The sequence below is a fragment of the Aplidium turbinatum genome, chromosome 15, assembly GCF_918807975.1.
Source record: "Aplidium turbinatum chromosome 15, kaAplTurb1.1, whole genome shotgun sequence".
NCBI lineage: Eukaryota > Metazoa > Chordata > Ascidiacea > Aplousobranchia > Polyclinidae > Aplidium > Aplidium turbinatum.
This window is the reverse complement of record NC_137486.1, coordinates 3,856,033-3,866,837: the sequence shown is the minus strand read 5'-3', so window position 1 is coordinate 3,866,837 and position 10,805 is coordinate 3,856,033. Positions and strand designations below refer to the sequence as shown.

At 36.0% G+C, this 10,805-nt stretch overlaps 1 protein-coding gene across 3 annotated transcripts; it reads left to right on the top strand.

The window, feature by feature from the left end:
* The first annotated feature begins 3,076 nt into the window (after positions 1-3,076).
* LOC145784236 (transformer-2 protein homolog beta-like) lies at positions 3,077-9,493 on the top strand. Of its 3 annotated transcripts, XR_014290992.1 has the most exons (10): positions 3,077-3,264; positions 3,466-3,596; positions 3,991-4,065; positions 4,325-4,403; positions 5,365-5,493; positions 5,779-5,948; positions 6,514-6,576; positions 6,735-6,910; positions 7,496-7,576; positions 9,217-9,493. XR_014290992.1 is itself a non-coding variant. In XM_082596020.1 (9 exons), exons 1-9 carry the CDS (start codon positions 3,232-3,234, stop codon positions 7,504-7,506), a joined length of 867 nt encoding a protein of 288 aa, XP_082452146.1. In that variant the 5' UTR covers positions 3,077-3,231; the 3' UTR covers positions 7,507-9,099. The 3 variants fall into 3 exon arrangements, 2 of the variants coding, with proteins under 2 accessions (XP_082452146.1, XP_082452147.1); XM_082596020.1 differs by lacking the exon at positions 9,217-9,493 and having other exon boundaries at positions 7,496-9,099; XM_082596021.1 differs by lacking the exon at positions 9,217-9,493 and having other exon boundaries at positions 4,325-4,407; positions 5,369-5,493; positions 7,496-9,099.
* The last annotated feature ends 1,312 nt before the right edge of the window (positions 9,494-10,805 follow it).

The window sequence follows — 10,805 nt, the reverse complement described above, 5'->3', positions numbered from 1 at the left end:
CTGAGGGCATCACATCCAGCAAGATTGATGTGATCGAGCAGCTCGCTCATAATCTGGTTTAAATAAGCCCATAGCACAGGGGTCACATTGAATGTGGCTCTAACTTCTCATCGCTTTAAAAATTACTTTCAAAGTATGGTTGTTTTATTGAGATGAATCGGCAAAAATGAATCACCGCTTATCCAAAAACTCAATATCTTAATTTAATTCAACTTCCACTCACCGATCAGAGCCACTATATATTGATATAGCGGCTGTATGTTGTGACTCTTCACCGATATCAAGATGTTTTATAAATAAAAAATGGCAACTCTATACCGAAGATCGACGTTCGGTGTTGCCAGGGCTGCAATTTTCCTGGCCAAATGGTGGACAACTATGGAAACCGGATTAAGGAAAATAATGACAGTAGCGGGTTGTGTTATTTTTATGTCGCTTTTTTAGAATCTGGTACACATTTTCAGGCGGTTTTGAAAACAAGTTGTGTTTTATTTGCAAGAGATATCACACAAAAAGCAATGTGCTACAGTGGTCCAATTCACCGGTTTTCAATTTCTTTTTTTAATTTTTGCATCTCTAGTTAAACTGATTTTCAAATACCAGATACCCCAGCCAGCAATTCAGTCCCTTTAACTTGATTTCACTGGAGTTGGAGAAATGTAAAAAAAAGGGTCGGTTTGCTGCATGGGACAAGTCTGTGAACTTTTTCGCTTGACTACTATCTCAATTGTCAATAATCTAACTCAGGCTACAGCAACTATCTACAATATATTGTTTTCGTAATTTAATTTACTCTGTTTGTTTGTTTATATGACGCTATCAAAACAAATAAATTGACTGGTAAGTTGTTTGATAATCACAGACTTGGCATGCTTGACTAAAATCTTCAATTAAATTAGTAACAAAATGAAAGAAATCAGCGAACACCCGAAGTTATGATAATTTAAACACTGGTTGGGTCTGTTCAATTAAAATTGACGCTGAAGAACGTTGAAACTTAAAGGGGCCAAGGTCTATTTGTGCTGCGAAAGATCTGCACAAGAATAGAATGAAAAGTCTGTATTCTGTTGTAGGCTACGTTATTTGTAATTGTTGGATTATGAACAGTTTGTGTTAAATTTTTGAAGCTGTAAAAAAGATTTTTTTTTATCGTAAAAGCGAAAGTCTTCACAAATTTATTTTGATACAAAACTGAAAGCATTTTTTTTTCTGAATACACAAAAACTTTAAACATTGGATTGGTTAATCGCATCGTTTGGAATATACAATAAGCAAAATTGTGTGAACAACCACCCACTTGCTATTTATGATAATCTAATATTATGGTAATTTTTATATTTAAGTATCACAATGATTTTCGTGTGGTAACATTTAAGTTAATGTTAAAGGTACCGGTATGTTTATATTTTAATTATTATTAAGGCTGTCTGACCTGGTCTGACTACCTGATGAAAATTTTAGCTATCTGAATCCATTTAAACTATTTTCACACAATTATTACTCAAATTATGACTTTAGTTATCAGAAGGTGTTCGTAAGTTATCACTTAATATTGTAGGTTTATAGTTAAAATGAATTTAGACATTACAGAATAACGGAGCAATAGATTGAAGTTTTCGATTGTTGAAGTGTTGTTACCGGGAAATTATTCAATTCAATTTATTTTTCTCTGTCAGAATGCAGAAGAAACGATATTGTGGATAAGAGATATGCTAAGCTACAGTAATAAAACCAACAAAGTATCCCATCCATTATGTGTCGATGAGTGAAGAGCAGTTCTAAGAATACGTTCCTTAAGCGCACACCCCAAGAGCCAAACCAGCGCATCCTGATCTTGAAGCTTCTTCGTTCAAAAAGTCACGCGCTAACCAATTGACCTATCAGGATGTTCAGTTCAGTTTGTTTTTATTACTGACCATCGTAACGAAAAACAATATACCCAGGGATATCTAGAGAAGGGGATATGAAGGCTCACAGCGATTGCCTTATTCCCATGACACTACCAGGGCGGTAGTTTGTAGTGCTTTAAACATGTGGTTCTTTTTAAAATCGTAGATACTTTTGTAGTGCAGCTGGTAGCCTACAGTGATCTACAGAAGACAGTTAGCAAATGTTACGCAGAGCATATTTAAAGAATACTTGTTTACAAAGACAGTTGAAAAGTTACTAGTAAGCTGTTTTTTTTTAACAAAGCCTTTGCAGTAGGCTAGATGTAAAGCAAGTATATATGGGTAGTTGAATTAACAAGCAACCATGAGCATTGAGCATGCTGTGAATATCCAGGCCTGATTCTAATAGCACAATGCAAGTTATCATAACAAGATTTATTAAACTACTATCGGTGCCAATTGTCATTTTACGATAAACACAGATTAATTATTTACGATAAACAAAAGCCCTTCTATTGTCAGACGTAATAAAAGCCTTCGTATCCCCTTCTTTAGATATCCCTGAATATACCGTATGCCAAACATAGCAGAGTTGTAGAAAAAGATATTGTTTGATCAAACAGTCGGCAGCCGTGGCCGAGTGGTTAGCGCGTTGGGCTCGCAGTCGAGAGCCTGCATGTTCGACTCCAGCCACCCACCCGCACTTGCTGTTGTTTCTCTGGGCAAGAAACTTAACGATAATTGCCTCTACCTAGTGATCGATTTCGAGTAATGGGTAGTACCAAATTTGAGTCATAAGTAAAGTAGACAACCGGAAAACAGACATTGCCGTCGGCTGCAGCGTGGGTCAGGTGTATGTCGGAAGGCGTACACCGATGCATAGCGCTCAAGTCCGCTTTCCCGCAATGCAGGATAAAGATAAACAAACAAACAAACGTTGTATGTATGGATTGATATTGCATGGGTGATGTTACATGTACTTGTTTTATTACATTTTTATGGTTTTAGTTTTGTTTTACAGAAATAGCCACGTGCTTTTATTCTTGGCTAGTTTTTGGTTACGGCACTTTTGTCTTAGTAAGACCCTGGTAAGACCTGGATTTGTGGTATTGCAGATTGGGCGGGAAATTGTTTTTCAATCTGGCAGCACTGTCCAAAGTTGTTCTTTCAGTTTTGTTTGATTGATAAAAAGTTGAAAGCTTCGTGTTCGTTAAATCATATCTGCTTTGATCCTATTTTGAAGTAACCGTCAAGAGCTAAAAGTTTGAAATTTAGAGTGGAGAGTTGTATTGCAGTGCTCACCTAAATTTTTCAGATTATATTCAACGGTAAATTCAGTAACATGAGTGACATCGAGCCAGGCGAATACGATCGGGTGAGTTGAATTGTTTCGGTTAAACCGCCTTTTTCGCATGTTAGGCTATGTGTTAAAAGCTTGAGTCTGTACATAAAGAAAGACATTTGTAACTTTAAATCCGAAAAATAATAAACAGATAATGTACCGTATTTAAACCATGCCTTAAAGCTCCACCGCAAAAAAATAGAGACTCAATTTTCTATTAACTTATTTCAATAGAACAGTCGAAGTCCTAAAAGGGATTCACGATCCTCGTTAGAAAAGTCTCCATCACTTTCACTATCGTCTCACTCAAAAAAATCTGCTAGCTTGAGAAGGTCATATTCACGATCTCGCTCACGGTCGTACAGGTAACACAACAGTTTTTGATATTTTTTCTAAGTTCATACATTATGTATCTAGGGTATGCCTTTGTAGTTAAAGTAGTTAACAGCTAATTGTTTACATGTTGGATGTAGTCAGCAAATTGTCATATTTGTATTGGTGGCTGCAATAATGTAATTGACTGGCTTAACGACAATTGCGGTGATGCGCACTCAACAGTTCACATGATCCCAGCTCAGGCTATAAGACTTCACTTCCTCTGAGACAACTACGATTGCACTTACCATGAACAACATTGTTCGCTGACAACATTGAACAACAACCTAACAATAAAGTTGCTTGTTAAAGTAGTACCAGCTGTTAATGTAAATCTCAGAAAAAATGGTTATATAAACTTCTACATTATGTTCCATTTCTCAGATCTCGATCGTATGACAGACAGAGATCACGAACACCACCAAGATACACCAAGAATGGACGATATAGTAGGTCGCGGTAAGTATTCCTGTTTGCTAAGTTGTACTGCATACATTGTATCATGTCATAGATGGGTCATAATTACTTGAATCCTACTGCAATGAAAATGTAGCTTTAGTATTGCAACAAACCTCTCATAAATGTGTTACGGTGCTTGGGGTTTGGATGTTAAAGTGCTGATTTTGGAAAATTTATTTGGATATAAAATAACAAAAAATTAATCAACAGTACAATTTGCTTGTAATTTTAAGTTGCAATTATCTTTTGTCTCCTGCAGATCTCGCAGTGAATCACGCGGCAGGGGTCGTGACAGACGATCGCCAATGTCCTCCAGAAAACGCCATATTGGAGATCGTGTGAGTTGACACTTGTTTGTTGTGTGTTATAAATAGCCATGGTCATTAGTCATTACTAAGAAATATTCTGTCATAATTGCAAAGTAGTTATGATTTTGAGTTAAGTTGTTTATATTATGATTTTATTATGTATTTCATGCAACAGCTAATGGCACGTATGTGTTCTAAAGATATTTCGGTGTTGAAGATAAGTTATTGGTTAAAACCAGTTTTAAAAAATCAAAGATTAACAGAACATTGGTGTGTTGTAGAAATTCTGCTGCACAAGCACTTGTAAGAAATTTCTATCTATGGTAATTTTAAGATCAAATATCTAGAAATGACTGAAACTCCCTTCAATGGGATTGTTGATATCCAGATCATGTTGTTTTAACTTCACTTAAATCGGATGCAATCTAGTTCGTACCCTGAACAGTTCGTACCCTCAGTTCGTACCCTAAAAAGATCAAGAGAAAAAATTAAAAAAGCCAAGTCGCTGATTGCAGTTTCTGCAAACAAACAAAAACTTTCAGGATCATTACCGGAAATTTTAAAATGTTTGCAGAAATTCCGATCTCAACCCTAACCCTTTTAAAATGTTTGCGAAAACTGCGATCAGCGACTTCTGCAAACTCTTAGGATCATTACCGAAAATTTTTTAAATGTTTGCGGAAAAATGGAAACTGCGATCAGCAACTTAGGCTTTGTTCCATTTTTTTCTCTCGATCTTTTCAGTTTGCTCGTTTGCGGAAACTCCAAACAATGACTTGGGCTTTTTTGATATTTTTCTCTCGATTATTTCAGGGTACAAACTAGGTTGCACCTACTTAAATCTTGTCCAAGACTTTCACTGGCTCCTCTCGGTGTGGTGTGGACAAACATTGACAACCTGGAGTGGTAATAGGATGGCCCAAAGGTTCTTATGACGGCAAAATAGTATTTTATTCACATTGTAAACAATCACAATTGTTTATGTTTTCAGTTAGACCCTCCTCGGAGCAAATGCTTGGGAGTATTTGGGCTCAGTTTGTACACAACTGTGAACGACGTGAGAAGTGTTTTTTCACGTTATGGGAGGATTGATAATGTTAACATTGTCATGGACCAGGCAGTGAGTAACTTGTGTGTTTTTTAGAGTTTAGCACTCAATGTAACATGTATATAACAATCAAAAATATTTAACTAACAAGTATTTATATTCAAATAGCTTTCATTTAAAGATAAACCAAGATTAAAAAATCAGCAATTTGCTTCAATATTTCAAATTTGTAGACAGCATTGCAATGGATAACTTTAGAAACAGTTAGCGCATCGTTCCACTACAGTATATGTATCTGTAGATGCAACTACAATGATGTAGCAGTTTGTTTCAATCTATTTTCACTCGCGTCTTCAGACTGGTCGCTCTCGTGGCTTTGGCTTTGTCTATTTTGAACATGAAGAAGATGCAGAAGAAGCGAAAGAACGAGCAAACAGCATGGAACTTGATGGGAGACGCATCAGGGTCGATTATTCCATTACAAAGCGTGCCCATACTCCTACACCGGGCGTCTATGTTGGCAGGCCGTATGTTGTGATTTGTTTCTTTTTGATTAGTTGTTACATCCACAACAAACATTTTTCCTGTTCCACGTGTAGCAATGCTCAACAATGATTTGCTCGTCTACTGTAGTACAAAATTTCTTGTTAGTCAATACAATATATTCTATAGATGAACTTGCAAGCGGTGAATGGAGAGATTATTCCGATTAACTTACGAAAGGATTGTTTTGTATTGCAACTGGTTTGAATGTAAGGTTGTCTCATTGACGCTATATTAAGGGACTCGCAGCTCCACTTTCCTGGCCACACTGGAAGGACCAATTCTTAATTTTGTATGCCTTGCTACAAGGTTGCTTTCAACAAAAAACCTTAAATTCCTTTTGAACTAACTTCAATAGTCACTACTTCTACTGCATACAGCTGAAAAAAGTACAACATACATTTTGTATAAAAGAAACGTAATCCTTCTAGTGTGATGGATGGTCTGTCTGCACCCGAAGTATCTCTAGTAAAAGTGGAACCTGTTATAAACTTGTCAACAACTGTGTCTCTGTATGTCGCATAAATTAGTTTTTATCACGTGTCACAGGTATAAAGCGCCACCACGCGGGCGTAGTGACCGGCACAATGACCGATACGAAAGCAGAGAGAGGTAAAGACATGACAACAAAATCTGAAACAATCATTTGTTCTACTATCCTGTAGCAAAAGAAACTTTCAATTTTTGATTCTTGCTCAGTTGCTTTGGTAATACAATCATGACTTGCTATGACATGAGTTTGCTACTAACACGTTGGTTTACTGTTCTAGACCTGCTGCTTCACATTACGGTCGACATCGCGATGACTATAGTCGAGAGAAACGCGACAGTTATAGACGAAGCCCGTCTCCTTACAGTCGTCGTCGGTCTCCTTCCCCCTACCATCGCAGATCACCTTCTCCCTATCGCCGTGACAGCTACAGGGAACGGTCACCATATCGCAGCAGTAAGTTGTTTTACATGTAGATCCCATCAATAAATTGTTCGTTTTTTATCTGAAGCCTGTTTTTTTTTCGCTGAGACTTTTCGGTCATTTTTTCTGATGAAAATATTTCCTTACAAGTAGCTGGTACAAACCAAAATTTGCACTTCCTGGCTAGCTACAACAGTAAGTTTCGCTGAGAAACGTTGTCGTGTTTTATCTCGAAAGGGACATTTTGACTGAATTGACTATATCTTTTTCAGACATTTTGCTAAAAAAATCGGTCAATGACCAAAAAAAAACCCAGTCTGAAACCTAAGTGTTTTAGGTTTGTGAACTTTAGCTAAATATCCTCATGTTGGCATCATTAAGCATGGGCACTGGCAGTTAAGACAATCGCAAATATTGTATACCGGTACTCTTAATACAGTTGATCTCAATCTAAAATTCATGTTAATTTTTTTACTAAAATTAATGTCTTAATATTGGATAAGCTAAGCATTATCAAAATAAGAAACCAAATGATAGAGTCAATACTCAACATGTTGATGTGCTTTGGTATCAAGGCAAAAAAAACTTTGCATAACTATCCTCTTTTTTGATGCACAGGCCGCTACTGAAACACCAATACTCAAGATCTACGCCCAGCTTGCTAACAATAAACTCTTCATAAAACAACAGTTTGTGTAGGTATGTGTATAAAAACACTTTTTTGCCTGCATTGCCACGTTTGGCGTCATTTGAATTATCGAACGCTGTTTCGCACATTCGAAGAAAGTCTCAATTATTTTAAAATCTGTAAATTTGCCAGCTTTGCTCGTTTTGAAGTTATATATACTTCTTTTTGATGCTTAAATTTAATGGTTGTCAATGCGATGGTGTCTTTGCTTGCTCGACTATTTTAATGGTATAATAACAGTAAAAGGGGCTATTCATTTTACTTTCTCGTTGTTGGCATTAAGATTTTATGCTTTCACCTTTGTTCGTAGCCAAGGTGTTTAACCGAAACAAAGTACTTTTGAAAGCAACATGAGATCAACGTCATAACAACATAAGACCACTTACATTCCCTGACAAATGGGTTAGACAGTTGACTACACGAAATGACAATATAATTTTAAGTTTCGGTACAATTGTTACCGCTTCAGAAAAAGTTGGTTTAATAGTTTGATCGGCATCTGTCACCTGCAAATTCGCTGTAGTTTGAGCCACTTATATGTGAAGCTACTTCGGTATAACTAGGTAGCGCCAACTATTTATTCAACAATATTTTCAGATACTGGTGTATTAAAAACTAAATTCTTTTCAGTATATTACAATTGACGTTTGCTAAAGCATAGTTTATTAATTGACCCCCCCCCCCCGGAATTGCAAAGTTTTGTAAGTCAGCATCTCCTAATATCTCTTAGATTGCTGGCACCTTTTCATGGTTGCGTAGTCATTGCTGGATATTCAGTTCTTTAAATTTACCGCATTGTGCATTGCTTCCAGTGTATGTAGATTAGGGTGTTTATTTCACATACCTTTCAGGATATCAATCTGTGTTAATAAATCAATGAAATCAACCGGGTTAAAATCCAAACGTTGTTTCAAAACAACACACGAGAAAGCAACTGTTTTTCTTTTCTTGCTGCAAAATATTTTTTGTTGTCATTAAAGTCCCTTTCGTATTTCGAAACTTTTAATCTAATTTGAAAACCATTTGTGAAATGAACAACTCTAATTCAATCGTTTGGATGATTATCGCCAATTTATAAACGATATGTATTTTTATGGGGTTGAGATTGATGTTTAACGTCATGATCTTTGCCATCTGGAGCATCTAACTTAACCTGCAAACATTGGAATAATTTTGTTTTAGTGTTTTTCAATTCTTCACTGATTGTAGTATTGGTTGATTAAATTAAAATACTAGTAAAGCAATCCAATATAAGACAATTACAAATTGTAAGATGCGTAATAATGAAATTTACAGTTTTTCAACTATTGAAAATTTATCTCAACCTTGATTGTACTTTTGTTACGTTGTCTAGTTATAGCCGTCTCAACGCATGTATGCGGCCAACCACTGAAGGACAGCCAATGAGAATACCAGTAGTAAAATTGGTTTGTTTATTGTGCTGATTCTTAACGCTGAACTACGCTTGACTTGCTTTATCAATCTGAAGTCTGTCTTTTTCATCAATAAAACAAATGAGAGATTTGGCATAGAAGTGCTTTGTAATCTTTGTATTCACCGATTGTAAAACAGACTTGCACGAAGCTGTACTCTCCTGTGCCATATAAAGTTTTCTAGTTCACTTTCTCACGTTTTGTTTTCTGATTTGCAGTCCAAGGAACTGAACTGTAGAAGTATTCCGAAAAATTCGTGAGAAATCAAGTCGAAAATACTCACTAGGGAAATAGAAAAAAATCAAGAAAATGAAAAAAGAATAAAAGCATGAATTAGAAATGAACCCAAGATAGAGGAGAATACCACAAGGCCTTGTAGGCCTTGGAGAATATCACAAGGCCTCCATCCTACTAATACTGCTAGAACATATTAATTCTATCTACTTCTAGATGGTGATGGCAGAGTTCACGAAACTTTTTGCCAGGTATGTGATACAAACATTCAACTAAGTTGTAAAAATACTCCATTCCCAATCAAAGATTTTTTTGCTTTTATCAACTTCTGTTTAGTTTACATCATTGATGACTTAATTAAGCCACCCCAAATATTTCTTGTCGATCAACCCCATGTAAATTGATTTAATAAGTTTGTTTTCTGTACTGTATGAAGCATACCAAGCTATAGACAGACACGTCCAGGCCATGGCCAACTACACATCAGGCCATGCTAACAGTGTGAACCTATAAAGATGAGTAAAGGCTTATGTAATTTTGATGTTGCACTCCATGTTTGAAGGCTCAATGTACTTCATATCGCTTTAAAATGATAGTCATAAGAAACCAGAATTTCAATGTGATAACTCAACTTCAAATCACTCCAAAATTTGTTTCCTTTTTACAAAATAACAAACCTTTTCTGTTACCAGTGTTGCCAAATTCTACAGTACGTGGTTCAATATTACATGGTATGGTAGGAAAAAAAATAGTCCAAAAGATAAACAATGGCTATCAACTACCACTCAATCTATTAACTTAGTGATTTTGACTGCTATCAAATGTAGCAGGTCATCTCTCAGCCAGTTTGAAAATTTGCACGTTGGCATGGCCTGTGTATATCGCCCACAATGGTATCAAGCTACACTAAACTTAACTGTTGCATTGCTGACAGTTGATATATAGAACTAAAAATATATCAGTTGTTTTAATGCTTCACTGACGTTTCATACATTATAGTAATGAGCATCTTCAGGGAGAAGATCCACAGTTTTTTTTTAAATTTGTATACAACTATACACTGTGGTATTGGTAAAGGAAAAAGAAAAGTTTTTAGTTAAGTTACAGTTTTAAGTTGCATTGATTTTATGTATTTATTTTTTTATTTATAGTGAAACAGGCTAATTCGCATCGGTAATTCGCAAACTTTCTAATTATCGGAAATCTGTGCGCAATTTCAGCGCATGGTTTGCTTTTACAAATGCCAACCTTCTATAGGTAAAACAACATGCAAACGTTGTTTACGCTCAGATTATGTTTCAGGTGTAGCCTAATTAAACATGGCAACTGCGAATTCCACTAATACCATACCAATTCGCAGTGCGAATTGTAAATTTCGCAGTTACCACTGCTAAATCGCAAATTAATTTGCATATCAAACCCATCACTTCCATATCCGTGGCAAACTGTCAATTGAAGCGAGCAAGGTATTCTAATTTCCAAGAGTTGTTAGATCACGTGACATGAAATTGCTCGACAGGAACACGTGATTTGTTGGGGAGTTTTAAAGAGTTGTTTTTCGTTTGCCTTTGTT

Coding starts and splice junctions, on each gene's coding strand:
- LOC145784236 (XM_082596020.1), top strand. CDS start 3,232: ATGAGTGACATCGAGCCAGGCGAATACGATCGG. Junction 4,066..4,324: donor GGACGATATAGTAGGTCGCG/GTAAGTATTCCT, acceptor TGTCTCCTGCAG/ATCTCGCAGTGAATCACGCG. Junction 4,404..5,364: donor AACGCCATATTGGAGATCGT/GTGAGTTGACAC, acceptor TTATGTTTTCAG/TTAGACCCTCCTCGGAGCAA.